At 57.5% G+C, this 27,861-nt stretch overlaps 3 protein-coding genes and 1 long non-coding RNA gene across 10 annotated transcripts in view; 1 reads left to right on the forward strand and 3 right to left on the reverse strand.

Annotated features, from left to right (window-relative positions):
* AGRN (agrin) overlaps positions 1-7,382 on the reverse strand; it is a 33,157-nt gene extending 25,775 nt beyond the window's left edge. For 3 of the 5 annotated variants that reach the window (XM_074377777.1, XM_074377775.1, XM_074377774.1), the window contains exons 1-2: positions 7,067-7,379; positions 4,582-4,843 (exon numbers count right to left, since the gene is read on the reverse strand). In XM_074377777.1, coding sequence (XP_074233878.1) covers positions 4,582-4,843; positions 7,067-7,273 — 469 coding nt within the window. In that variant the 5' untranslated portion in view covers positions 7,274-7,379. Of the gene's footprint in view, positions 1-4,581; positions 4,844-7,066 lie in introns of all 5 variants that reach the window. The other 2 variants (XM_074377776.1, XM_074377778.1) reach the window with 2 other exon arrangements.
* Positions 7,383-9,569: 2,187 nt separating this feature from the next.
* On the reverse strand, positions 9,570-10,896 carry ISG15 (ISG15 ubiquitin like modifier). Of its 2 annotated transcripts, none has more exons than XM_074377797.1 (2): positions 10,549-10,896; positions 9,570-10,106 (listed from the first exon to the last, which is right to left on the reverse strand). In XM_074377797.1, exon 2 carries the CDS (start codon positions 10,083-10,085, stop codon positions 9,615-9,617), a length of 471 nt encoding a protein of 156 aa, XP_074233898.1. In that variant the 5' UTR covers positions 10,086-10,106; positions 10,549-10,896; the 3' UTR covers positions 9,570-9,614. The 2 variants fall into 2 exon arrangements, with proteins under 2 accessions (XP_074233898.1, XP_010956300.1); XM_010957998.3 differs by having other exon boundaries at positions 10,567-10,880.
* Positions 10,897-13,245: 2,349 nt separating this feature from the next.
* On the reverse strand, positions 13,246-19,011 carry LOC141579665 (uncharacterized). 2 transcript variants are annotated; one of them, XR_012511523.1, is made up of 4 exons: positions 18,884-19,011; positions 18,547-18,618; positions 18,046-18,139; positions 13,246-15,038 (listed from the first exon to the last, which is right to left on the reverse strand). It is a non-coding gene; the product is annotated as an uncharacterized LOC141579665 (long non-coding RNA). The 2 variants fall into 2 exon arrangements; XR_012511524.1 differs by lacking the exon at positions 18,547-18,618 and having other exon boundaries at positions 18,884-19,000.
* Positions 14,910-23,840, forward strand: HES4 (hes family bHLH transcription factor 4). The gene is made up of 5 exons (XM_074377796.1): positions 14,910-18,611; positions 18,789-19,411; positions 19,503-19,598; positions 19,699-19,786; positions 19,874-23,840. The coding sequence occupies exons 2-5, from the start codon at positions 19,304-19,306 to the stop codon at positions 20,257-20,259; spliced, it is 678 nt and encodes a 225-aa protein (XP_074233897.1). The 5' UTR covers positions 14,910-18,611; positions 18,789-19,303; the 3' UTR covers positions 20,260-23,840.
* The last annotated feature ends 4,021 nt before the right edge of the window (positions 23,841-27,861 follow it).

The raw sequence follows: 27,861 nt of genomic DNA on the forward strand, positions 1-27,861 counted from the left end.
TGTGGGGATGGGGGTGGGGGCAGGCTTTGATTCTCAAAGGGCTGGGGGGATTAACCCTTCAGAAAGGAAGCGGAGCAGGCTGGAGGAGGCTGTGTTGGCCTGACTGTGGCAGGGGGATGGTGAGAATGATCTCTGGCTGGACCCAAGGCGCTAAAGTCTGGGCCCGTTCTTTGGCTAACCTTACTTGGAACAGCCCCATCCCACCATCTGCACTCCCTCCACCTCAGCCTGTAAGGACTGGCCGGGGCAGGGGGCTGTAGCCCCAGGCCTAGGCCAGCTAGCCCTGGCCAGGTGATCTGCTGTTTCCTTCTCTGTGCACCATGGGCCCCAGCACCCAGAGATGCTGCGAGGGCACGAGCAGGCCGTACCAGAATATGCTCTGTCCAGCACCCTGGGGGAGGCCAGTATAGATAGAGAAAGAGGGGAGGACAGTTTCAAAACAACTTTTTTTTTTTGTTTTCCATTTCCAATCTGCAGGGGAGGATGGAGGATGGAGGCTGGAGCTTTTCTCTGGGTGGGGAGCAGGGGGATGGGGTGGGGTCTGGAAAAAGCCAAGAGCTGTTTCCACCTGCTCATTCCTGCCCAAAAGGAGCGCATCCCAGCGGGAGTGACAGGATCCAAAGCCCTTTGGTTTCAGGAGCAAAGCCCACTCCCCACCCCCATTCCCCAGGGATGCCCCAGCGAGGAAGCCAGCACATGGTGGGTGGGCCTGGGTAAGTCAAAGCCGGTACAAGTCCATTTTCATGCTGACTTCCTACCAGGGACCCCCAGGTGGGGAGCAGACAGTGCAGCGAGGGGTCACGCCCAACCTGGGCAGATGCCCCACCCCCAGCTGCTGGAAGGAAGAGAAAGCCCCGGTGGCTGGGCAGCCTCCAGCCTGGACCTGCCTCCTCTTGGCCGACCTGCCTAGGGGAGGGGCCAGGCAGGGCATGGGCAGGTCTGTAGGGGGTGGAGTGAGAACCCACAGTCTAGAGGGAAACAGGAACAGGGAGAAACCACCTCCCACCTCAACAGGGAGGAATGTGGAGGGAGTAGGGCAGGCCCAGAGGAATTGGGGGGGTGCCCCCAGCTCTAAGGGAGCTAGCCCAGAAACCTCCCCCTGGACTTCCACCTGCCCCCCACCTCTGTGGAGAGCCAGTCCCTGTCTGGGGGTGTCTGCAGAGGCAGGGGTGGGGATTGGGGGGCAGGGACCCAGCCTGAGCTGTAGGACTGCCTTCCAGAAGGCCCTGGACAGCTGGCTCGGCAGGGAGGAAGGGAGGGTGCTTGCCGGAATCAGCCCGACCAGGCTAGGGCGAGGAGTGTGGGTGCCAAGACCCCTGGCTTCAGGGCTGGGCAGGGCAGGGCTAGGCTGGGCCACTGCCAGACTCACTCTGACCCTGTCCCTGTGCCAGGCCCAGAAAGGGCAGACAACACTTCCTTTCTCTGCTCCTGGCTCCTAGTGGGGAGGGAAAGGACCAGGGAAGGGCCTCAGGCCTACATCCTTCCTACAGGCTTCAGGGAGGCCCCAGGACCAGTCTTCAAGAGGTGGGGAAGGGAGGGTGGTGGGAGTGTGTGGGCAGCGCCCAGGCCAGGGCACAGTGTTCAAAGGCTGGAGGAGATGCCTGCTCAGCTGCCAGCCTGGGCAGGTTCACGGTGCGTGGGCAGCTGGCACTGGAAGAGGCCAGGCCACTTCCCTGACAAAGCAGGGGCAGGGGTCCCCTTCCAGAAGAGGCTGCTCCAGAGCAGCAGGTCTCCCTCACCCAAAGGTGGCGCACAGGGAGGGACACATACCTGTCTCAGTTATGCTAGGAATGTGGCTCCCCAGGCAGAGGGTGGGGGAGGAGGAGGAGGGGCTTCCTGGGGTTGGAGGCTGGGGAAGGGGCCCAGAGCCAGAAAGACCCTGCAGGCCCTGGGGAGAAACTGAGGAAGGCCAGTCCTAGTAGAGCTGGGGACGCAGCAGCAGGTGCCCCTTCAGGACGCTTGCAGGGAGCAGTGCCCAGGCGGGGATGAGGTGGGGGCCGCCAAGGGTAGCACCAGGGAGGTGGGCCTGGAAGGATGTGCCCCTTGACCTTGGCCTTTTTGGGGTGGGGGAGAGGTGTGACAGGGACAGGGGCTCTCTGTGCAGGTGGTCTCCGGTGGTCTTGGGATGACCTCCACAGATTAGTGGCTGCCCAGCCTTCACACTGGGCCCTGTGGGGCTGGCACAGCTGTGGGGTCCTGAGGAGAATGGGGTCAGAGTCAGATGGGGAAGGGTCATCCTAGCTCAAGCCCTGCCCATCTGTCTCCCCCTCACTAGGGTGAGGCCTTGACTCCCTGGAGAGCCTGGGGTGGGGTCCAAGCTCCTTATCTCCTACAGAATGGGAGGCGGGACCTCCTCCCATCCCCACCCTGCTGGGGGAGGTGGGGATAAGACTGTTCCTTCCCCAAACCTGCCCTAGCTCCAGGGGACCTTGTCCTTCAGGCCTTGGGGAGCTTCAAGGGGGAGGCACCCCCATCTAACCCAGGTCCCTGGGATACATCCTCTGTCCCCAGAGCTAGACCCTCCCAGCCCCCTGCCCCTCATTGTGCCCTGGTTTGCTTCCAAAGAAGACATCCATGTCCTGGGGCTCAAAACATCCAAGGCTGCCCAGCACCTTACAGTGGATTCTGCTTCTCACTCTGGGCCCCTCCCCTCCCTGGGGCTTCCCCTCCACCCTGACTCCACCACAAGGCCCCAAGCCATAGTTAAGGCTACTTCTCTTTTCCTTTCCTCTCCATTAAACCCCCTTCCCCAGAACCCTCCTCCTGGCGGGCCCACCCCAGAAGAGTCTGGTGGCCTCAGCCCCTCCTAGGTGCTGACCTCATGGCTACACACTAGCCTGTAGGTCTCAGCCCCCTGCTGCCCCAACCCACCCACCCCACCCCACCCCCCGCCCAGCTGGAGCTTGGCTCCTACACTGGTCCCTGTCCTGGGCAGCCAGCACACAGTAGGTCACGTTTCACCCAGTTCTGGCTGGGGGCTCTCCCTGTAGGCCCTTCTTTCCAGCCATCCCTCTGCCCAGCGCAACACTCAGAGCCAAGGCCTGGCCTGGGTAGAGCAGGATTTGGTTAAGACAGCAAATCTTGTTCTGTCTGAGGTGGCCCTCCTGCCACATGCCCTCTGATCCCACAGAAGGCCTCAGCTACTAAGTCATAGCCGATAGGGCTGCACCCGCTTGGCTGTAGAGTTGATGGTTCACCTTCTTGATCTTGACCCCTCATCTCCAGTCACTCCTTAGCCCTCAACTCATCCCCCCAGAACTGGGCATCACCACCCCATGGCCTGCCCCACCTCCATGCCACCTTCCTGTTGGCTTTTCCCTAGACCACAGTCTTCCAGAGCAGGGCCAGGGTCTCCCGTCCTCACCTGGTGGGAGGGCCATGCTGGGAGCCCTTAGCTGAGCTAGTGCTGGGAAGGGACCAGGGACACAGCCCTGCTGTGTTATGTGACTTCTCTGTGTGATGTTGTGGCCCGGGACCCTGGATGCAGCCCCAGGAGCAACTGACCACAGGCTGAGCAAGCTGCTGCAGGGCACCCTGTCTCAGGCCCTGTCCCGCCCCCTGCACAGGCCTCACCAGGCCAGATGAGTCCACTGTCCAGGACCCCACAAGAGCCAAGCCAGCATCACAGCAGTAAGTTGGGTAGAAGTTGGAGCTTCCCTGCTGGCCAGAAGAGCAAATCAGAGGAACAGGGTCACCCTCCCAGGACAGGAAGTCAGGGACCCTTCCCCCTGCCCTGGGGAGGAAGCATTGTCTCCACCCCCTCCCATGCAGCCCTTCCCAGCCAGCCACGAGGGGAGTAACAGGATGTGGGGGCAATGGGCAGTTCCTACATTCTCCCTGCCACATACCCCAGCCAAGGAGCTCAGCCCCCAGCTGGGATTCTCCCAGGGTGAGGGGTTGAGTGAGCCCTAGTCATGTGATTCCTGCTTACCTCTCAGAGGCTGGGGTGGGGGAGGGGCACTCTTGGGCCATTGGGAACAGATACATTGGGATGGCAGACAAGAAAAAGTCCTTCACCTCCATTAGAATCCCACACCCACTCAAACTCCTAGAAGCACCCCACTCCACATAACTGCTCCTTCCCAGAAATGACAGGCCCCTTGGAACGCACAACGGGGTAGCCCCTGCTCCAGTACAATCCTTCTACACCACCCCAAGGGGTTTGCTCAACACCTGGGCCCCATCTAGACAGATAGTTGGGCTTCTGAAGAACACAAACAACTGATGTTCATTCACCTGGTCCCAGCCTCTCTCCGAGAAAAGGGGATGCCAGGAAGGGGTGTGCAGGGCTGGGGAGGGGGAGGGGAAGGAAGGAGGCTTGTGCCTTTGCAGGGCTGGGACTTGCTTGGCTCCAGGGCGAAAGATGGTGGCACCTTGGTGGCCAGGGTGGGGACCCCAGCTTATGTCAGAAATTGGAGCTGAGACAGCCGGGAAGCCAGGGAGCCGGAACCCAGCAAAGGCGATCAGACCACAAGACGCTATGTGCTCAAGCCTATAACAAACCCTCCTCTGCCCCCAAGGTACCTCTCTCGAGTCTGCCCCCTTCGGCTGCCCTCTACCAGACAAGAATTCCCCACACACCTTCTACACAGTGCTCCACCTCCTCCAGATTCCGCAGGGTGATGCGCATGAGGCTGGAGTTGAGCATCAGCTCGTTCTTGTGGGCTGGCCACAGGTATGGCGGTGCAGGGTTCACAAAGAAGATCCTGGTGTCCCCAGTGGACACCTGGTTGTCACAGATGAGGGGGTCTCCAAAGCCGCCAATCACCACTTTGTTGCCTCCGTCCAGCAGGCTCTCCTGGGTCACCACATCTTTGCCCTTCAAGTACCGCCAGACCCGAACCTGGGACGGATATGGGGGGTGTGCATAGGTATCAGTGATCCTCTTCCCACTGGGGAAAGGGGCCCACAGAGGCCAGAGGCAAACACCAGACTGGCGCCTGGATCTTCTCTTCCCACCTCAGCTGGCTCAGACCAGACATCCAGATTAGACTCAAATCCTGGGCAGATGTGTCAACCCCCCAAGAAGCAGCTGTAAGGAAGCTCTCACATGCACACATACATGCACACACACGATGGATGCTACTGCCCATGTATATCACACACTAGGACGTGTGGCCTGTAAACACACCTCCTCCCTCAAGAAGGAGCTCCCCCAACCCTCAGGTCTAAGTAACCCCAGCCACCCAATCCCAATAACGTCCATCTCAGCTCGGGCTGGATATAGGAAGGGGACCCACCTGGCCTGGGGTCCTTGCCTTCCAAGCCCCACTCTCCCCATGGACCCACCCACTACTCAGGCCCACACCTGGGCAGAGCCAGGAGCCGCTAAGACAGATGATGAAGTTTCAGGGTGATGGGCTCTGAGCTCAGGGCTCTGGGCCAGCTTGGCTCCGTGCAGCCCTGCGGACAGGCCAAGACACCATCCTCCTCCAGGAGGTGAAAGACCCCTCCTCCTACAAGGCTCCTACGGTGAATGCCGTCAAGGCAGCCTGTGAACCACAAAGTCAAGTCTGGGCAGCACAGGGCAGCCCCACCCTCAGCAATCCACTCTTGGAGCCCTGAGGGCACTTGATCTGACAAACCAGGGCCTGGGATGCCCACAGCCTACTAGGGGTTGGGGGCAGGTGGGTCGCAAGAGCTGCAGGTAGAACGGGCTGCCCCAAAGGAACAGGTCCATGGGGACATGCACCCGGGCATCCTGTCCCTGAAAAGATGCCCCTCTCTTCAGGATCTCTGGGGGGCCAGAACTTTTGGATTGGGGAATGAAAAACAATGGTGGCTCATCCACCTGCCTGGCCCCTGCTGGGAGCCTCCGGGTGGGGGGGGGGGTCTGCAGAATCTGCAGGGACTCCTTCCACCCTCCAGTGGCCCAAGGGAGGTGGGGTGGGGTGGGGGTGGGGGTGCGGGGAGCCTTGGCCAACTCTCTCTCCCCACCCTCAGACACACAGTAGGCTCTAGAAGGATGATAACCCGCAGGAGAGGGCTGAGCGGCTTTCATCGCCTCCCCCCACCCCAGCCACACCCAGGAGCAGCGGGGAGGAAGTCGGGAAAATCCTGCAGGGACTTGGCAAAGTGCCCTGGCGGTGGCGGAGGGGAGGGGGCCCGGCAGGGGATCCCAGCTGTAGCCCACACAGGGCAGTCTGAAAGAAGCTACCACCCCTCCCCATCTCCACGAAGGAGGAGTGATCCGATTTCTGGTTGGGGAGGTGGTTTTAGGGGTCCAGCGCAGGTCCAGTCCTGGGTCTTTCGAGCCTTCCCTGGGAACAGATTGTGGGTAAAAACCCACTATACCTATCCCAGGGAGCTCCCGGCTCCAACTGAAAGAGAGGCCTGGCAAGCCCCCTTCCCTGTGGCCAGGGAAGATCCCGTTCTCCCAGGAGCAGGATGGGGCACCTGCCCCTGCACCCCAACACTTCAGGCTCAGTAACGGCCCCGCCCACTTCTCTGCTCCTGCCCCACACCCTGTCACTGCAGCATGCCCCACCAGGATCCGGGGGGTGGGAAGATTAAATGTGCACCCCTCCTCTCTCCTGATCACTTCTCGCCTCTGGGGAGGGGGCGACAGCACTGACCACAGGCCAAACCCCTACCTCCACCCCAAGCAGAAAGCGTCACCTCCCCTCGTCCCTAATTCCTTTTCTTTGGTTAGTAGGGAGGGGGTGCGGTAGCCGGACATTCTCGCTAGGGGAAGGCACAGTCCTTTCCAATAAGGGAGTGGGCTTGGGGTGAAGGGGCAGACGTGATCGGGTCCTGGGGCCTGGGCACCGCGAGGTGGGACTTAAGCGGCCCCGCAAGAACTTTGCCTCCGGCACTTGCGAGTTTTCCCGGACCCGGTGCCCCACCCGGGGGTCGGCGGTCGCCAAGGGAGCGACAGCCGGCGCTGCGGAGCGTCTGGGGCTCTTTCCCACGGCCTGGGGCGGGGGTCTCAGCGGGGCGGCAGGCATCGCAAGGGGAGGGCCTCCGGGTTAGGGGCCAGAATCGCGGAGGGGAGAAGCCACCAATCCAGGCTTCTAGGAGGGTTCGGAGAGGGCTCAGGATCCCGGGGGTCCCGGCGGGGGCCCACCTTGCACGAGTACGTGTTCTGCACCGGGTCCACGTTGAGGATCTCCTCCACGGTGCCGGTGAGCACCACGTTCGCCTCCTCCTCGCGCCGCTCCAGCGCGCGCTCCGGGCACGTCCCATCGGCGCCGGTCAGGGCGCGCGCGGCCACCACCAAGAGCAGCAACAGCGGCTGCAGCGGGGCCGGGCCAGACGGCCGCAGGCTGGCCATGGCGCGGGCGGAGGACGGCGGAAGGCGGCCGGAGCAAGCGCACGGGCCGGGCCGCGCCGGGGACGGGACTGGTCAGGACGGGACGCAGCTCCCGGGAGGCGGTGGGAGCGCGGGCGGCGCGGGGGCGGGCCGGGGGCGGGACCTGGGGCAGCACCACCCCCTGCCCGCCGCTCCCTCCGCCCGCGCCCGCCCCCGGCCCGCCCGGCGCCCTGCGACCCGCGCCGGCCGCGAACAAAGCGCCGGGATAGCGGCGCCGGGCGGAGGCCGAGCTGCGGGAAGGAGGGGGCTGGTCTGGGTCGGGCCAAGGTGGGTGGTGGGACTGGCCAGGGCGAGGGCGGACCGGGCGGGGGACGGGGCGGTCCCGAGGGTGCTCTCCCTGCTGCGACGCACCCCCCACGGACGCCCCTCCCCTGACCGCGCGGACGTTTCCCTCCGCCCCCGCCAGGAAATGCGGATGAAATCGGGTTAATGCATAATCTAGAGGCGACGTGACGGGACTTCTAAGGGGCTCCAGGCTACGCTGGGGCTAGGACTCGGCGGGGGTGGGGGGGCTCCCCGGCCGCGGGGAAGGGCTGCTAGATCCGGGGCCCCGCCTACCCTCGCGCCCGGCAGGCCTGCGCCCCTCCCCCGGCGGAAGGAGCCTGACGGGGACCCCAGCCCCTCACTAGAACTAGGGACGGAAACTCGGCCGGCTCGGGACCCCCGGTCGGCTGGGACAAATGTGGACCGGGGGCTGTGGCGATTGGTTACAACAGAGCGCAGACCCGCCCACCTCCCTGTCAGCTCCGGCCCCTTGGCAGGGCGGCGGGCTCCCCCTACAGTCCTGAGGCGGCAATCTAGCGTCAGCCGTAGACAGCCAGCCACGCCCCCTCCCCATCTCCCCGCAAGGGGCTTCTCCCCACCGGCAGCCTGGCTAGGTACAGGGGTTAAACTGAGATCCAGACGGTCCAAATTAGAGGCTGACCTAGCTGAAGATGGTAGGGGTGGGGAAGGAGAGGAGAGTCCTTCTGTCCCTCCAGGGCTGGATCTGCCGCGCACCGCCCCCCACGCAAGCCAACCACCAATCTCTGAGCCAGAAGGAATGACAGGTGGGCTGCAAAAGAGGCCTTTCTGGAGAAGGGCACTCCCTCGCCTAGATCCTGGGGGGGGGGGGGGGGATTCGAAGAAGGAGGGAGGCACTGAGCGTGTGTGCGCACACTTGCAAAGTTGCAGTATGACAACGGTGAGGATGGGGGCCCAGGAATTGAGGCTGAAGCCAGGAGACCACCCCATACACACACACCTGCATATCCACATGTATCTGTCACAGACAACCCAGATCTGGGGGTCTCCCAAATCAGGTACAGACACCCACAGACCAGAAAGGGGGCTTCCAGGTCTCTAGCCAAATAACCCTAAAGAGTCTGAAAGCTGAGATCTGAGTGTCCCCAGAGTCATGGACTTTGGCCCAGAGACGTGTACATTCTATCTATCCCTTGCCTGTGTCCAAGGCTGACTCAGCCTGGCTCCCGTGGGGCTCATTTGGGAAACTGGTTTAGAAAGAAGCATCCAGTGTGGAAGTGGGTGTAGTTTTGCCAAATCAGGTGCTCACTCTCTGGGACAAACACTTCCATGTGGACAGGAGGAACCCCTCATTCCAGGTGCCCCTTGCCTGCTGGCCATGGCCTCTCCGTGAGGTGAACATTGCAGGAGGATATATCTGTTGACTTGGCAGCTCGCCCTGATGCCCTGATGGTGAGGTGTGTGTCCGAGGCCCTGACCCCACTTCTCCCCAGACCAACTGTAGGCTGAAGGGTCCTGAAGAGCCAAGAGGCCCCATCCCCCAGCTGCTATGGGGGAGCCTCCCTCACAACTCACCCAGGCAGACGTAGGGGATTCACCCCCTCACCACTTCCAGGCGGACTCACCTTGTGGCCTTTGGGACCTGACCAGGCCTTCCCCTCCCTGTACTATCAGCTCACCCAGATGGTGGGGTGGGGGCCAGCTGTGCAGGGGCTGACCTTGGCTCAACACGAAGACAGGGATGGGCTCCAGCGGATATACCTCTTTTTATTTCTCTAGAAGTTAATTTCCCAAAGATGTGGGGACACATCTTCAATTTCTTCAGGGGGTGGGGAGGTGTCACTATTTTGATCCCATTAGGCTTGTCCCTTAACTTGGCTACCCTAGATGGGTGACCACCCAGCGACCCTGAGTCTACTCACCTCCACTCCTCCCCCAATCTCACCTGAAAGGGTGCAGAATGGAGGGCTGACCACTTGGGGGTGCTGGCGAGGGCAGAATGGACTCTGCTGCATTCAGCTTTGCTACTTTATTACCCGCATTCGGTGGGGCGCCCTCCTCACCGCCCTCCTGGCCCTGCCCCACCCCCTCGCAGGCGCAGATTCATGTACACGGTGCACCGGGCCGTGAGGCCGTACTCCCCCAGCTGATGCTGGTCCTCCATGGGCTTCCCCTCGAAAGTCAGCCAGAACTGGTCGGCTTGCGCGTGCTCCTTCTGACACACCTGCCGCTTGAGCTCAGCCACCGTCTGGGTCAGCCAGACCTCGTAGGCACTGCTGCGACCCTTGTCGTTCCTCACCAGGATGCTCAGGGGGTCCTCACAGTTCTGCACCATCAGCAGGACTGTGTCGCCGGGCTTCAGACCCTGGCGGACCAGGGGCTCCCCGTCCTTCAGCACCTGTTGGCTTTCTGGGTGGGCCAGGCGCTGCTGGAAGGTGGGCACATGGATCTTCTGGGCGATCTGCTGCTTCAGCTCTGATAACAGCATGGAGTCTCTCAGGGTAACCTGGATCTCTCGGCCCTCCAGCATCTTTACTTTCAGGATTCCACCCTGTGGGCATCACACAGGCTCAGAGACCCTGGCACCAGTCATGGCATTGGCACACATGGCAGTAGCAGTGGAGCAAGCTCTTAGAGCCTGAGGATGCTGCTCCCTCCTCTCCACCCTCCCCACCCACCTGGAGGGGGACCCCAGGCACTGGATAATGCAAGGAGGCATTTCCAGGAGAATAGTGGCCACCCACAACCATGGTGTTGCTTCCCTTCACCCACTAAGATGCCTCCCTGTGCTGACCCCAAGGGATCTCACGGTTGGCCACTGGGCAGAATCTGCCTCTGAGGAACCTGATGTTAGAAGGAGCCCTGTCCCTCCCCTCATGCTTAGGAACCTGGGGGTGTGGGGGCTCTGAGCAGCTCTGCCTGCCTGGCACACGGAAGTGTTCCACCCTGAGAGATGCCATCAGGGAGAAGGGTACAAAGCCCAGCTGCCCCACCTGTCAAACCCTCCTCACCATGGCTGTGGACTCTGGCACCAGGTTCTCCACAGGAAGTGATTGGCTTGCCTCTCGGCTCCCAGCTCTTCTCCAGCCCTGGCAGCTCAGCCCTTTTAAAAGCCTGAGCAGTCACGTCAGAGGGCGGAGTCAGGAAGCCAGCCTCACCAGTAGCCAATTCAGCTTCAGTTTCAGTTTCCTTTTCCCAGGGCAGGCCCCAGAGCGAGTGGTAGAAACAAAACAGAATGACGACGACGAAAAACTGAGGAAGAGGTGGGCAGGGGCTCTCCACCTGGCTGGCCAGGCCTGGGGACTGCGACAGCACCCCTGCCTCCAGGGTTGTGTGTTCAGAAACCCTCTGCATGTCCAGCACCTCAGGTCCTTTTCAAGAGCACAACATTATAACATGAGCTAACAATTGGAAACTTTCACTTTCCATTTACCAGCTTGCAAAGTAGTACACCTGGAAATCATTGCCAGGGTTAATTAGAAAATAACATAAAATAGTGACAATCCAAACTCCCCAGAGATAATCACCATTGGTTTATGACAATATTTGTTCAGATTTTATAAAATGAAATAGATGTATCTTTTATTTTCTCCAAAAATGAACTCATGGACACTATTGGGAAAGTGAAAAAACTACCCACAAAATGGGAGGAAACATTTGTAAATCATATGTCAGATAAGGGTGTAGTATTCATAATATATAAAAAACGTTTACAACTCAACAACAAAAAGATAAACAACTCAATTAAAAGTTGGGCAAAAGACTTAAATAGACATTTTAAAATATAAAATATATAAATGGCCAATAACCACATGAAAAGATGCTCAAGATCATTGATCATTAGGGAAATGCAAATTCAAAACCACAGTGAGATACTAAGTTACACCCAGTAGCATGACAATAATAATAACAATGATAATAATGAGAATGATAGCAAATGTTGGTGAGGATGCAAAGAAACTGGAGCTGATGGGAATGTGAAAGGGTGCAGACACTGTGGAAAACAATCTAGTCTTTCCTCAGAAGGTTACACAGAATTTTCATATGATCCAGCAATTCCACTCCTAGGGATATGCCCAAGAGAACTAAAAACAGGTGTTCAAACAAATGCTTGCACACAGGTGTTAACAGTAGCTCTATTCACAGAAGACAAATGGTAAAAATGGTAGGAGCAACCAAATCCATTAACAGATGGATGCATTGACAAAGCGTGGTCCATCCTTATAGTGGAATATGATTTAGCCGTAAAAGAAACGAAGGACTGACATAGCCTACAACACGAATGAACCTTGAAAAGATGATGCTTGTGACAAGACAGACACAGAAGGTCACATATTGTGAGATTCTGTTCATATGAAATGTCCACAATAGGCAAGTCCATAGAGACCGAAAATAGAGTAGTGATTACCAGGAGCTTGGGGGAGGGGGAGTGGGAAGTGACTGTTTACTGGATACCAGGCCTCCTTCGGGAATGATAAAAATGTTTTGGAACTAGATAGAGGTGATGGTTGTACAACATTGTAAATACACTAAATGCCAATGAATTATATACTTTAAAATGGTTAAGTTTATGTTACATGAATTTCACCCCACTAAAAAACAAAACTGAAAAAAAAAAAAAACCCATAGTACTCTCATGGTTTTTTCATTCACTTCATCTTTTCATATTAATAGATACTTTTATGCAAGTTGTTTTAATGGCTGCATATGTGCCCCATAGCACAATGAGTCCATTATAAAACACAGTGTAATTTAGTTAACCAATCCCATATTGTTTAATATTTAGGTTGTTCCCAAATTTTTACTATTACACACAACACATTACAGGCATATGTCAGCTAAAAATAAAAAAATAATTTTAAAAATAAATAAATAAATAAATTTAAATAAAAAGTAAGTAAATAAAATTTTAAATAAGAAGTAAAAGAATAGAAAAAACAAAATGTTTTGAATATGAATTGATCATTCCACCTCCCCTTCTCCAACTAATCTCATAGGGCACCAAAGTTAACATGCAAAAAAACAGAGTTTAAAAAATTGTTTCTTCATGCTGTACACCAGAAATTGACACAACACTGTAAACTGACTATACGTCAATAAAAAAAAGAAAAAGAAAAAAATAGTTTCTTTATATTACTTTAAGTTTATATCAACTCATTCCTTGCATGAGTAATATTAGTATTACAAAAAAAAAAAAAAAAACCACAAACATAACAAAGATTACAGAATGTGGAAATCCCCCAGTCTCCTTCAGGTGACCATTATTAAACATGGCATGTATGTCTCCTGATTTCTTAATACTGACATAAGGTAATAGAATCTTCATTTTCTTTTGGTTACTTCATCAAATGTCACCTGCTTTGACAAGAGGAACTAAATGCAAAGGCTTTAGGCAGGCAAAGTGACAGCACCCGGAGGAACCTGTCTCTGTGTCTTGGTGGCTTCTAAGCCACCACAAACCAAGTGGCTTAAAACAACAGAAATTTATTCCCTCACAGTTCTACAGGACAGAAGTCTGAAATCCAGGGGGGAACTAAGTGACCAGGACTGTCAGGCTGGTTGAAAAGAATCTGATTTCATGTGGCTTAAAGAAAACGTGAGCCATCTGAAATATGAGAATACAGGCGATCTGAAAGTAAAAGGATGGGAAGAAACATACTACATAAATATTAACCGAAAGGAAGCAGACGTGACCACATTAACAATTTTATTAACAGGTTAACAGAGAAATCTTACAGGCAAAGCATTACTTGATACAGAAGGTTATAGAACAATAAAAGATTGAGTTCATCGGTAAAACAAAATTATTTGAACTAATACTACAAAATACGTAAGTTCTAGTCACAAACCTTAATATTCTATTTATGAAGTTACAAGAGCCACTTATGAAGGGGCCTTTGATTAAAATTTGGTTTCATTTTCAAACTATCTTAAACTTCCCTAAGCCTTTAAAATAGTATCTGTAATATTTAATACACTTGATTTTATTTTTAAGTCAACTATCTAAGCAGCAGCAACAACAAAAATCCTTCCCAAGAATGCCCACAGTCCTCATCACTTATACCTGTGCAGCCTGGTCTAGGGCACGATCACACCTCACCTGGGTTACTGAGGATACATCCTAGTGGTCCTGCTTCTGTCCTGCCCCCCATAATCTGTCACTGACCCATCAGCCAGAGTGATCTACAGGAAACCTCCTTCCCACGGCTTCCCGGCACCCTCCGAGTGATAGGAGGGGCTTAAGCTCGCTCTAGCCACTCTGTGCACCCTCTCTTCTGTCCACCTTCCGATACCAAGCGCTTGGCTCCAACACTAGCCTCCTTGCCATGGCAAAGAGCTTCTGCAAAAATCCAGGACCAAGGTAGTGGTGGCTTGCAGTCAGTGGTAGGAGAGCAAGGGGTCAGGAGGGGATTTGGATACATCCGGAAGGTAGAGCAGCTGTAGGACCTGGTGGGGCAGCACTGGAGGTGGACTTCAAGGGTCAAGGATGACGGCAAAATGTTGGTTTGAGGACCCTGAGAAGGGTCAGATGCAGAGGAGGCTGGAGCCTCAGTCAGGCTCCGTCACCAGGCAGCGACTGCTCCCGCTGCCTGGACGGAGAAGTTACTGTGAAGACTTGTTCCCCAAGTACTAGAGGCACCGACAGGCGCAAGAACATGCGCAATGCTGTCACCGGTGGGGGTGGGGGTGGGGGGTGCGGCGAGCAGGACCTGAGAGAAGAGGCTGGGGGTGTGGAGGGAGGAGGCAGAACCCCAGGTGACGCTGGAAGCACAGCCGCTCAAGGGAGCTGGACCTTCCGCCTCCAGCTCCAGCCCCACCTCACCCCCGCCTCCCTGTGCCCGCGGGCGGGGCTTCCGGTGGGCGGGGCCTCCAGAGCCGACCGGAAACCGAGAGCGGCCGGCAACCCCAGCACCACGCGAACGGGGTCTTAGTTATCAAGCTCACTTGGACCTTCCATGTAGGAGAGGGAGGCCAGAGGTTGGAGAATCACCCGTGCGGATTTTGAAATCACCAAGAACTGTGATAGGAGTGGCTGGGGAAAGTGACAGGGAACCAGGAGTAAAACCTTCAGGGAGCGCGGGGGAGGCCCCCAGGGCTGCAGGCGACTCCAGCAAGGTCAGGTCTGATAATAAGGTGGGGTTCAAAGCCGGGGCTTTTTTTGGTGAAGAGGAAACCGGTCTGAAAGTGCCAAGGACGAGGGACAAGGAAGCTCACCTCTCCCCAAGAGCAGTGGCCAAGAAGAGTGGAGGGAAAAGCAGCGCCCATTGGAGCTAGCAGGGAGGTGGCGTCCCAGCGTTGGAAGGAGATTCTTTCACCACCCAGAAGCTGGGGGGACATGGTTTCCCACATGTGGCGAAGTGTCAACACCCAGTTCCGGAGAAGGATGTTGACAGTGCCCAGACCACGGGGGAGGTGCTGTTGGGGGAACTGCCCCCACTTGTGAGGCATCAGATGGCTGAGGGAAGGTGTGTTGGTCCATGGCCTGTAAGGGTGGAAGCCACAGGGGGTGAGAACTACCCTTGAATCTCCAGCCCCACTGTTGGCATCCTGGTCTCCTGGCCTCTGTGTCCTTCATCTCTATCCTGAATCCTGGACTCCCCTGCCCTTGGCCTCTGCCACTTTGTCATTCTAGCAAACACTGATGAACAACTCAGCACCCAGTTCCCATGCTCCAGGAGAGGACCTGAGACGGTTCTAGCCTGGTCACTTGGTCCCAGCTGCCTGAGTCCACAGGCTGCTGCCCCTTGGCAGGAGAGGAGGGAACAGCAGGGTGTGGGGGTGCAGGCAGTGGTCCATGGGTCTCTGATGTTCTGGAGTCCCTGTGCCAGTGGAATGCTGAGGGGCAGGGTGGGAATGCCACCCCCATGTCAGAGGTTGGGAGGGAGGTGTGCACAGACAGCACTTGGCAGGCCCCCAAGGGACATTGTCTGAATGTTTTTGTGTGGAACGCTGTCATGGCAGCCAGATGTGAGGAGATGCCCCCAACCTGCGCCTGCCACAAGGCTAGAGCCCAGTGCCTGGCCTGGAAATACACCTGTCTTTCTACACAGGTTCCCCCACTGACTTTCCTGCCTCAGCCCCCATGACCCCTATACCCAGTGGCCAACAGTGGTCCCTGGAGATGCCCTGAGGCCACCAGCCAACTGGGACTTGGCCCACTCAAGCCTGATCTAGGAGGACAGATAGCTGGCCTTTGATGGTTTGCAGAAAGCACCTCATCAGATGGGAAGCCAGGGCTCAGAGCTCCTGAGGCTCTGTAAATGCTGGAGAAAGGAGTAAGGACAGGAAGAAGCAGGGGTGGGAGGGAAGGGCCAGGGTCCAGGGCTTGGTCCGTCTTAGCTATTCCAGTTACTCCTGTTGTGTGACAGATGCCCCCAAACGTCACAGTAACGACTGCCCTATTCTGTCAATTGAGAATTGGAACAGAGCACACAGGGGCAGCTGGGAAGACACAAAGTGGGGGGCCCTGAAGCTGTTAAGTTGGGGTCACCTGGAGGTGACTCACTCACCAGCCCAGCAGCTGAGATTTCTGGGCTCTTGGCTACAATACGTACACGAGGACCCTCCTTAGAGCCTCTCCTTGGGGCCTCTCCATGGGGCCAGTCTAGGCTTCCTCATAGAGGGGCAAATGGGTTCCAAGAGCGGGTTTCTCAGGACAGCAAGGTGAACATGTGTGGCATTTTTCAGGCAGAGCCTCAGGACTCACATCTCACCGCTGCCCTGTGTCTGTGGTTGATGTCATCACAAGTCTCACCAAGGACACACCATAAGGATATCTGGGCTGAGAGGCACTGTTGGAGCCACCTCTAGGAAGGGCAGTATTCCACACCAAGGTGTCAGCACCATTTCCCCACTGCAGCCCAGGACTCTCCTCCCTACGCAGAGCAGGGGGGCCCCTGCAGCCCCCAGGAGACCTGTGGGTCCTACCAGGGATCAAGTTCAGATATGAAAGGCAGAGAGGAGATGGCCAGAGTTACGAGGGCCCAGAGAGACACAATCATACAGACAGTGGGGGTGCAGCCCTGTGAACACAGTAAGGAAAGTCACTTTGCTCTGGGGTACAAAGGGCTCCTGGCTGGGGCTGGGGCTGGAAGGACCAAGACACAGGCCCCCAGAGACCCTGGGTGGAGGGCATCCCTCCCTCTCTGGCAGGGGTCTGGGGATGAGCTGGGGGGGGGGGTGTGGCTCTCAGAAGGCAGACAGTGCTGTGGGGCACATGGCAGGTGAGTCCAGGTGGCTCCTCCCTGCCTGTCTCAATCTTCCCCAGGCAGTAACAACTGTAGCTGACTCGTGCTGAGCACTTTCAAAATAGGATCTCATGTATCTTCCCAGTAACCCGGGGATAAACGAAAAGATAGTTCATTTTACAGGTGAGGAAACAGGTAGAGGAGGGTAAGTGAGAACGTCTAACCACTAGGAGGGAAAGAACGGTCAAGAACGAGGCTCCTCAGGACTCTCTTCCAGTCTGAACCCCCTCTGCGGCAGGCTGGGGGCGACCCAGAGCCCATCCAGGCCAGGTCCCAAGCACCCCGTCCGCCACGGGCTCCCCCGACACCTCCCAGACGGGGGAGGTGGTGCCGGTGGCCACTGGGGGCACTCGCGGGCTTCCTCTCCCGCCTGCTGCGGGCAGGCTGCAGTGAAGGCGTCGCGACCCCCGCGGCCTCATCCCCCTCAGGACTGATCCCAGCCGCCCTGGCACCGGCCCTGTCAGCGCTCCCAGGGCTTTCTGTGCTGGCAGGGTCCCCATGGCATGTCCCTTCCTGATCCAGACCCCTGCAGCTCTTCAGCACTCATTGCCGTGCACGCACGTATCCCTGGGGACCTGGGTGGGGAGTGTGAGGCCTGGCCTTATCAGTGACAGTCCAGAGGCAAGTCGGATGTAGCCGCCTCCCGCCCCACCCGGAGCGCCCCCGAGGACTGTGGAGGGAAGCAGTTTCGCATCAGGAGCTTCCAGAGGGTTAGACCGGGACCGACAAGGATGGCTTTGGAATGGAGAGGAGGCGTTTGCACTGGGGCCCCCGGACTGGGACCCTGGGAATGGGTGTTGGGGCAGGGGCCACCTGTCAACGCCACCCACTTGGTAAACCATAGCAGCCGATGTGACCCTTCGGAGCTGCCAGTCGGTCCACTCCGCTGCTCACGAAAGGCAACCACGACTCTCCCAGATCCCTCCCCAGGTCAGAAGCCCCAGATCCCTACACCCTGCCTGCCATGGCCCCTCCTCCCTTGGGCTCTGTGGTCCCTTTCTATCTTTCTGTCCTAGGAATGCTACTTCTCTCCCCGACTCCCCCCGCCCCCCACTCCGCCTTGCAGAGCTGCTGTCTTCCCTGGAGACCACCCAGTCGAAAGAAGGATTTCCTTTTCCCCAGCAATCTACCTATTTCTTTCTGTCTCTGGCAACCGCGTCATTGTTTTGTTTGCCATCGCTTTCCCCATTGAATTAGAGCCCAGGAGAAATTTCCCCAGCCTCAAGGGCAGGCCAGACCCACCGTGGGCCTCAGGAAACATCTGTGGGATGCAGACGAGACTGCTGCCAGGCCAGACTGGGCTGGACATCTCCAGCACTCAAAAGGTGACAGTGCCCTGCAATGTAATTCAAAATGAAAGCAGCATCAAACACGAAGATAAGCTTAGCCCTGTTTCCCAATATGCCTCTTTGCAATAACAAACACAATTTTAACAAGTTGCTCTCATTTTTTTCTGAGCCCTACATTGCTGGTGCTTGGCTCACTGTTGGGTAATCTGGAAGAGCATGACATCACCAGCCATCGTGACATCACCCTATCTGGCTTGTGTCATCATCCACCTTCACCCTGAGACATCACCTCTGATTATGTGGAGACATCGCCAACCTGACCAGTGGCATCCTTACATTCTGTTCCATGACGTTATTCCTGCCTGACCGATGACAGCACTCTGCCTGCCCTGTGGCGTCACCTTCCTTGGTCCTATGCCATCGTTTAATCGTCCTGTGATGCCACCCTTCCTACCTTGGTCAGCTGACCTTTCTCCTGCCACCGGCTTGTGTTCCAAGTCCACCGTGTCACGGGCCTGTGTAAGTGCTGCAGACGGTGGGGGTTAGATTCAGAGACTATGCAGAGGCCCTAGGCCCCTGGCGGGGTTCGAGGATGGCGGAGGGGGAAGCGGAGTGGGAAGCGGTGGCATGTGTGCAGAGGCTCGCCAGCTCCTCGGAGGCGCCTCACCCGGCTCCCCTCTCGAATATTCCCTTCAGATTGCCGGCGCCGCCCCACCCTCACCCCGCCCCTGCTTGGCCCGAAGGTGAGCCCCGCCCCTCCGCCCTCCCGGAGGGCCACCCGCCTGGCTCACCGCTTTGGAACTCAGGAGCGGGCGCGGCGATTTTCCCGTCTCGGCCCAGCGTTGCCGGAGGCGGGCCCAGGCAGGGTGCCCCAGCTCGCCTTTGTCGCCCGCGGGATTGGTGGGCTGGGAGCGGACGCGTGACTGACAGTTGGCAGGGTCGGCGGCCGGGGGAGGTCTGCCCCGCTCGGGGTGGGGGGAGTGAGGAAGGAGCGCAGCGGCTCATTGGCTGGCGCGAGTGTGGGAAAGAATGCCGAGCGGGGTTCACACACCCCGTGGCGGCCCTGCCTTAAATAGCCGGGCGGCTGGCGACGCGCGTTCGGTCCAGGAGCCTAGGATCCTCTAGAGAAGGACTTGGGAAGCCTCGTCTTAGCCCGCGATCGGCCCCTGGCGGCGCGCTTCGCCGGTCACCGGGAGGCGCGTGGGCGCACCATGCCCGCCGACATCCCGGGGAAGTCCAGAGCCTCGCCGCTGGCGGGAGCTCCGGCCAGCGCCTGCCGAACCCCAAACAAGCCCTGGAGCGCGGCCGAGCACCGAAAGGTGGGGACCTGGCCGGGCGTGGGTTGGCAGAAGTGGGAGCGGGGAGAGGGAGACTGACGGACGCGGGACTCAGCCACTGCCGGACCCGCAGTCCTCCAAGCCGGTCATGGAGAAGCGGCGGCGAGCGCGCATCAACGAGAGCCTCGCTCAGCTCAAGACTCTCATCCTGGACGCCCTCAGGAAAGATGTGAGTCGGGGGCGGGGGGTGAGATCGCGGGGCTGAGGCGCGGAGCCTGGAATCTGGGCACTCCTGGGCGGCAAGCCGCCCACACCGGCCCTGCCCCCAGAGCTCTCGCCACTCGAAGCTGGAGAAGGCAGACATCCTGGAGATGACCGTGAGGCACCTGCAGAGCCTGCGGCGCGTGCAGATGACAGGTGAGGCTCAGGCGGCAGTGGCGAGGGGTAGCGGGCGCGGGACCACCGCCACGAGCACTGACCGCCTGTCCCCTGCCACCTCCGCAGCTGCCCTCAGCGCCGACCCCGCCGTCTTGGGCAAGTACCGAGCCGGCTTTAGCGAGTGTCTGGCTGAGGTGAATCGCTTCCTGGCCGGCTGCGAGGGCGTCCCGACCGACGTGCGTTCTCGCCTGCTCGGCCATCTGGCGGCCTGCCTGGGCCAGCTCGGGCCCTCGCGCCTCTCGGTTCCACCGTCCTCCGCGGTAGAAGCCCCGGCGCCCGAGGTCCACGCAGGCCGCCCGCCGCTGCCGGCGTTCGACAGCCCCTTTCCCCTGCTGCGCCCCGAGGCTGCCTTCGCACTGCCGTTCCGGCGGGGCCGGACTGGGGCGCCCCTCGCGGGCCCCGGGGCCGGGCCGCAGGGCCAGAGCGCCCCCTGGAGACCGTGGCTACGGTGAGGCCCCGGTCCTGGACTGTAGCGGCGGCCTTTGCTGAGACTGTACCAGGAAGATACTTATTTCCAGGGACCGCGTCGAGAGTTTTGTTTTGTTGTCTCTGGTGAGGGATCCAGAGGCCCAGCGGCCGGGGTTAGCTGTTGTCTTTGCGCTGGTGGGGAGGGCTGCCCTTCCCCATGCGGCACCCCCGCGCCCCGCCCTTCTGCTCCCACCTGTGCCTGGCAGGCATGCGGCGGCGTCGGGGTTCGTCCCGGCGTTGCGTTTGCCTGTATCTGTCCTTGCTGGAGCAGCGACCCGCCTGGAAGTGGGGAGCTGGGTGTGTGTGAGAGGTCCTTCGGGGGGGCTCAGGCAGGAAGGTGACAGTCATCACTTTTCCCAGAATGTCTTCCAGTGTTTGGAAGTAGTCGTGCATCATAACTGGGCTTTTTTTGTTGTTGTTGTCCCTTTTTAAAAGTAGCTTTCCCCACTCCCACTCCTGGGGACTCTGGAAGGTGGCGACATATATCTCCCCACTGTTGTCTCAGTGCTGACCTGTGGTGAGGGATGGGACTGTGCCTGAAGCTTCGGTGCTGGCCTGGTCCACCTCCTGCCATCTCATGCTTGAGTTCAGAGTTGTCTGTGCCCACCCGTGGATTGAGCCTGCCCCAGGCCAGTGTCTGCCCAGGAGAGGGCATCTGAGTCCCAGGGGCAGGGAACTGGGGCCAGCATGACAAAGGGTACTTAGTGCTAGGGCTTCTCTCCCGCCAGAGTCCAGTCCTGCTGTGTGCCCTGTTCTGCCCTGGGAGAGGAGGTCCCCCTATGGCAGGAAGGGACGGGGGTGCTGTCTTGCTATGCATCCGTCCTGAGCACCAGCTGTATGTTGGCCCTACAATGCAATGATACTAGGCCTCGTTGGACAGTGGCCTGGGAGTCACTGTCCTATGGCCCCAGGTCTCCCTAGGATCTTGCTGGGGGCTGTGCTCCAGGTGTGATGAGGGAGTGGTCTGAGTCACACAGCTGAGACTGCAGTGTCTCATCCTGAGCCCTCCTGAGGCTGAGGCAAGATCTGTTTCCCAACCACAGCCAGGTTCATCAGGTGTTTGCTTGCCTGGCCAGGGATCATCAAGGAGGAACAGGGTGAGTCACGGCCAGAGGCTGGTCTGCCCCTCTTCCAGTGGCTCCAGAAGCTCCCAGGTTTGTGTCTTGGGCAAGTTTCACCTGCTTTCCTGGACTCAGCCATGCACGTCTGGCAGGGCCCTCCAAGGCTCCACCAAGCTGGTCACCCCCTGCTCTCCGCCTGCCTGGCCCATCTCCCTGAGTGTCCAGGGCCTGAGCCAGTGGTCCTGGACAGTGGCAGCTATGTGGGTCATGTGTTGCACCCTTGGACATACACTGACTCAGCAGTCCAGGCCCTTGGGAGGCTCAGAGAAAGAGCGAGGTCACCAGTAGGACTGTGAGGGAGTTGCTGCAAACCTGCCCCAGAGGCCCTCTCTAGCTGGAGACTTGCAGGGGGTCCGTTTCAGAAGCTGGGAGCTCAGCTTGTTTAGGGGAGGGAGCTGCTCAGGGGGTGTCTCAGTGCAGGAGGGGAAGGCCGGGGGCTTTGAGATATGAAGGCAGGTGGGTTTGCGGGGTGGGGTGGGGTGGTCAGGACGAGCCCAGAGCTGGACTCCACACCTCCTGCTGGAGTAAGAGGGAACGCCCCTGCTGTGCGGCCAGAGAGAGAAGGGCTGCTTGGGAAGATCACCTGGAAGCTGGGTCTCCACACCACCTCCTCCAGGCAGAGGGAGGGCGGTGCCAGCTCTAGACCCGACCCCTGTCCTGGTGCTGGGCCCCCTTGGCTTCCTGTACTTCCTGTTCCTGGTACTTTGTTCTCAAGAGGCTGTTGCCAAGAGCATCATTGCTCTGAGGACCCTGTCAGCCTCCCAGGGCCTTCTCAGGCTCTGAGGGAACCACTCTTTTCCTGATAGGGAGGCTCCTCCCTGTCTCTTCCTGTGTAAGCAGACCCCTGGGATTCTCTCCCCACTTTCCCGCCTGAGGCAGCCACCCCAGGGTCTGAGAGCTCAGGAGGCCAGGGCCATGTCTGTGTCACTCACTCCCGGCTGGTACTTGCTTGGAATGAAGCTCTGGCCTTACAGACCTAGTTAATTAGCTTGGATGAAAGAGGAGCCAGCTGGTTTGAAGATGGTGTGGTCCTTGACAGGACTCGGGAGGTCGGAGGAGGCCCAGCCCAGGCTGAGGCTGGGCCCCTGGGGTGAGGGCAGAGGGCAGGACAGGGAGGCGCCAGAGGGGCTGTCTTGGGCCCCCCTCCCTAGGCTGCTCCTCCAGCTGCGGAAGGAGCCATGCCCGCCACACCTGCCCAGTCCTAGGAGAAGGGGACTCTTCCTCCCTCCCACCCTCCCCATCTTCCACCCATTTTCTGCTCCCTCCTCTTCCGCAGGGGGTACTGGGTAATTCCTCTGAACACTACCCCCCCCCCCAGCTATTTTTGTCTTGGCTTTTGTCTTGCAGACCTTTCCCCCTGAATAATAAGGAGGCACCTTCTCCTGGCCAACGTGTGGAGGGGGAGGAGTCAGGACTTCCCCCTCCTAGGGCGAGGGTGAGAAGGCCATTTCCCTTCTGGGGGCAGGCAGAGCCTCATTCATCTGTGGCCTCCTTCCAGCCCAGTTCCTGGCGGGGGACCAAGGGTCAATAAATGTTTGCTGAATTAATATGCACGGTCAGGTGATCTGCCTGCCCCTGTGGGTGGCTCAGCCCTTTGGAGCCCTGTGAGTCTGGGTTCCTCTGTCTTGCCTGTGGGGTCTCAGGGTCTGGGGACCAGACAATGACAGCAAATCATACGGGCTTGAAATGTGGAGAAAGAATTGGTCCCCATGGTGACAGAAGTCGGTCTGGCCAGGCCTGTGAAACTCCAGCCACTTGGGAATTTGGGTTGGGGGAGGGGCTGAGGCTGCCTGAAGCCCTGGCTTGTGAGAGGTGAGGCCTTAGCTCCCCCAGCAGAGCTCCTGTGTTCTCCTGATTATCTCCAGGCCCCAGCAGCCTCTCCCCTCCCTGGGCCCGCCCTGGCATGCCCTGGCTTCAGGACCTGCTCCAGTTCCCTGAGGAGGAAGCTAAGCCCAAAGGGTTCTGCAGCTGTACCTGGGCGCTCTCTGCTCCGTGGCGCCCTGGGGAACGTTCCCAGCTTGGGATGCACCCACGGGCAAGGAAGCAGGCCCCAAGACTGACGGCCTCCTGGAAGGCTCCCAAGACCCCCCTTCTGGTGTTCAGCCTTGTGAACGCATGTATGGAGGCTGGCCCGTGACCAGTAGGGTCCTGCAGAAGATGAGGCTGCAGGGACATCCTGGTCTGGCCCTCTCTGCCGGTCACATCTGTCACTCTAGGGGAGGCCAGCTGTCCTCTGCTGTGGAGAGGCCAGCAGAGTGTGGAGCTGAGAAGCAGGTCCTCCAGCCCCGTTGAGCCTTCAGGTGAGACCCCAGCTTGCTGCCAACATCTCGACTGCAACCTCGTGAGAGGCCCTGAGCTAGAACCACCCAGCTAAGCAGCTCCTGGACTCCTAGCCCTCAGAAACTGCATGAGATAATAAATGTTTGTTGTTTTAAACTGCTAAATCTTAGGTTAACTTGTTGTGCAGCTATGAATAAGTTTTATGTAAAAGTTAAAATAAATATTAGTAACAATAGCAATAAACAAACAATTCATGTGCCCATCACCTAAGACCACCACCATGTGACGAGGCTGTGAGAGCCATGGTGATGAGCACAGTGGGTTGGCCTAACTTCCTGGAAGCAGTTTCCCAGTGGGCCCCAGCTGGGGGTGCAGGGACAGGAGGGGCTGACCAGCCACAGCCCAGGCCTACCCCTGTGGCTCCTGGGGATGGCTGGGGCCATTTCTGTTTCGGTAACTGACAGGGCACCCTGGATCACAGCATGGGGTTGGGATTCACAGGCCCCAGACTTCAAACAAGGACAGGTGTGGGAGATGCTCCTTGCTGAGACCCCCAGTGCCCACTGCCCAGGGTGGCCTGGCCTCAGCTGGCCCTGCCATCCACAGCAACTGATGGCTATTGCCTTAAAAGTGTCTCTTCCTGGTGGCCTGCCTGACCTGGACACCCACCTGGTGGCTTTAGGCTCTCCTCCTGGGCTCCCACTGCAAGCGAGGAACCCCCATGTCTGTGTAGGGAGGCGGGGCTCAGTGAAAGGTAGGTCAGGGCTGGAAGTTTGAAGCCCTATGCTTGGCCCTCATCAATCCCCAACCTCACCCACAGCAAGGGAGCTGCACTCATCTGAGGACCCTCCCACTTCCTGCCTCCTCATCTTTACCCATGAGTGGGCCCCCAGCTGCACCCCTCCCCTCACCCGGGGTTCCCCCAGCACTCCTTGCCCCGTCCAGCACAGTGGGGTAGGGCTCAGCAGCCCCGGGTATGGGGAAGCAACACTGTCCTCTTCTGGCCCTCGTGTCCACCCCTCAACATATGAGCTGGCCACAGTCTGGGCTGAACAGGCACACCTAGGGGCCAGGGCCTGGCCGGGCTCCAGGTGCAGCACCCCCAGCTCCTGACCCTCCCTTCTCATGGCCTCTCAAGGCCCCAGGCCCTGTGGGACCCTGGTCTTGGGCTCTCCTTGCCAGCCTAGGGTCAGGAGTGTTCGGCAAGACCTGGCCAAGCTTCTTCCTCTCCCTGCATCAGGAGGCTGGCTCTGGATGAAAGGCCAGGTGGGACAGGGCTTCATCTGGCTTCATGTGCAGGGGATTTCCTTCTCTCTGTATCCCTAGGAACTGGCTTTGTTGAATTAAGAGGTGAGGGTAACATCCCAGGACTGAGCTAACCAATCTGTCTACTTGGAGCCCCAAATCTTTGGTTGGACTTTTCCAGAGCAGAGACCAGGTCCTCTGGACGGAATGTTTCTGTCCTACCACTGACCCCCCCACCCCTACCCTCACCCCGCTCTCAATTCATATGTTGAAACCTACACCCTAAAGTGGTGGCATTATCAGGTGGGACCTCGGGAGGGGATGAGGCCATGGAATGGGATTAGTGCCCTTACAGAGGGACAAGAGGGGAGAGCTTGTGCTCACTCTGTCTGCCACACGAGGACCCAGAAGGGAGCCTTTTCTCCTGGAGGAGGTCCTCACAGGAGCCCCCAACCCTGTGCTGGCACCCAGCCTCCAGGTCCACGAGGAGTACGTTTCTATCTGTGAAATGTCCTGTCAGAGCAGCCTGGCTGACTAGGACACCTGGCCCTGATATTTCCAAGCAGGATGGAGGCTGGAGGCTGGAGGCTGCTAGCCACTGACATTCCAGAAATCACTAGGACAAAGGTCTGCCCTCCTGGGGACAGAACTGAAGTCTCGGGTGTCTGGGCTGATGCTCCTTGTCCATGGGGTCCTCCCTGCCGCATAGGCACACACAGCTGGGTCCCTCCAGGCCAGGGAGAGGACCACCCAGAAGGATCAGACGGCAGTCCCTGAGCTTACACAGGGTCAGACACTGTTCCAGTCTCCACTAGCCAGACTGGAAGACCCCACAGCTCACAGGGCAGAGTGCTCAGAGGGTCTTGTCCAACAGTGGGGAATGATCAGCTGTCGGTTAAGCACTGCTCTAGGCCTGCCTGACAAAGTTCATAAACAAGACCTAAAAGGATCAAAGTGCTTCCAAGTAACTCACCTGCACCAGAACAGAGCTCAAGAGTATTTACAGAAGCACAAAAACATCCAGCACCCAACACATTAGGATTCATAGCGTTTGGCATCCAGTAAAAACCAGGCACACAGAGAAGCGGGAAAACATGACCCATAATAAGGAGAAAGGTCAGTCAATTGAAAGCAACCCGGAAATGTCACAGATGACAGAATTCATAGGCAAGGACATTAAAACAGTTTTTATAGCTGCACTTTACATGTTCAAGGAGCTTGAGGAAAGAATGAATGTGTTGGAGATACTAAAGATACAAAAAATTCCAGAAATAGAACCTCCCATGACTATACGGTCAGTTGACTTTCAGCAAAGGTGCTAAGACAATTCGGTGGAGAAAGGAGAGTCTTTTCAACAAATGGTACGTGTACAATTAGATATCCATAGACAAATAAAATAAACTAGAACCATATCTTGACCCACATACACAAAGTAACTCAAAAATGGGTTGTAGACCTAAATGCAAAACACAAAACTATAAAACTTTATTGGAGAAAACTTAGAAAATCTTTGTGACCTTTGGTTAGGCAAAGATTTCTTGGATACAACCAAAAGAACAATCCATGAAACAAAAATGGATAAATTGGAATTCATCAAAATTAAGAACTGCTCTTCAAAAGACATTGATAAGAAAATGAAAGGATGAGCCAGACTAGGAGAAAATGGTTTCATATCATGTGTCTGATGAACAACCTATATACAGAACACATGAAGAACTCTTAAGACTCAGCAGTAAGAAAGCAGATACCCGAATTAAGAAAACGGGCAAGAGATTTGATCAGTCATTTCGTGAAAGAAGATATATGGATGCATTTAAACACACGAAAAGATGCTCAACATTAGTTTTTGAGGAAATTCAAATTAAACCCACAAGGAGACACCACTAACCATCCACTAGAATGGTAAAGTCAAAAAGCCTGACCAGACCTAGTCCTGGTGAGGATGTGGAGCGACTGGAACTCTCATGTGCTCCTGGTGGGGATGAAAAGTGGTTACCACATTGGAAAACAGTTTGGCAGTTTCTTATAAGGTTAAACACATGCCTATCATATGGCTTAGCCATTCCACCGGAAGTATTTACCCAAGAGAAATGCAAGCGTAGGTCCACACAAAGACTTAAACACAAATGTTCATAGCAGCTTTATATGCAATACCCTAAATCTCCATCAACAGCTGAACGGATAAACCTCGACATAGCCAACAGTGCAACACTCCTTATTAGCAATAAAAAGGACTATTGGTATACACAACAGCAGGCATGAATCTCAAAATAATTATGTTCAGGGACCGAAGCCAGACACACCGCACTCATCTGTACCCCACCGACGAGTGTGTACTGTCTGACCCCATTTACGTGAAGTCCTGGACGGCGCTGCCTGTGACAGCCGCGCGGGGGCTGGGGCAGCGGGGAGAGAGGGAAGCGTCTCCAAGGGCGCAGACACCCTTAGGGCGGCGGGCACGTTCACTCTCGGGAGGGTCGCGATGGCTTCCCGGGTGTGCACACGTGTCAACACTTCACACTCTATAAATACGCGCAGTTTATTCTCTGGTCTCCGCCGCAGAAGCAGAAGCTCATCGCTTCCCTTCCTCATCGTCGTGCTGCCCATGTGGCTCTGAGGCCTCCCACCTTCAGAAGTCGACCAGTGGCAAACGTGGTTACCCTGCCAAGCGAAGGTCAAGGGCTCCTAGTGGGCTACAGGGCGTCAGCAGGGAGCCTGGCGTCCCCTAAAGCGCCGCCCAGACCAGGGCTGGGGCGCCGCCCGCTCTGCCGACTTCCGGTGGAGCCCGCGCGCCCTCCGGTGGCGCTCAGAGGTACTTCAGGCCGCCTGCCCAGCGACCCCACTCTCCCGCGACTCCTCTGCCCATCCATCCGTCCCCACCGCTCGCGGGTCGCGGAGCTGGGTCAGAAACGCGCAGGTGCCCGTGCGCTCTAGAGCCCT

The sequence above is a fragment of the Camelus bactrianus genome, chromosome 13 (assembly GCF_048773025.1).
Source record: "Camelus bactrianus isolate YW-2024 breed Bactrian camel chromosome 13, ASM4877302v1, whole genome shotgun sequence".
Lineage (NCBI taxonomy): Eukaryota > Metazoa > Chordata > Mammalia > Artiodactyla > Camelidae > Camelus > Camelus bactrianus.

Coding starts and splice junctions, on each gene's coding strand:
- HES4 (XM_074377796.1), top strand. CDS start 19,304: ATGCCCGCCGACATCCCGGGGAAGTCCAGAGCCTCGCCGCTGGCGGGA. Junction 19,412..19,502: donor GCGCGGCCGAGCACCGAAAG/GTGGGGACCTGG, acceptor CCGGACCCGCAG/TCCTCCAAGCCGGTCATGGA. Junction 19,599..19,698: donor TGGACGCCCTCAGGAAAGAT/GTGAGTCGGGGG, acceptor CCCTGCCCCCAG/AGCTCTCGCCACTCGAAGCT.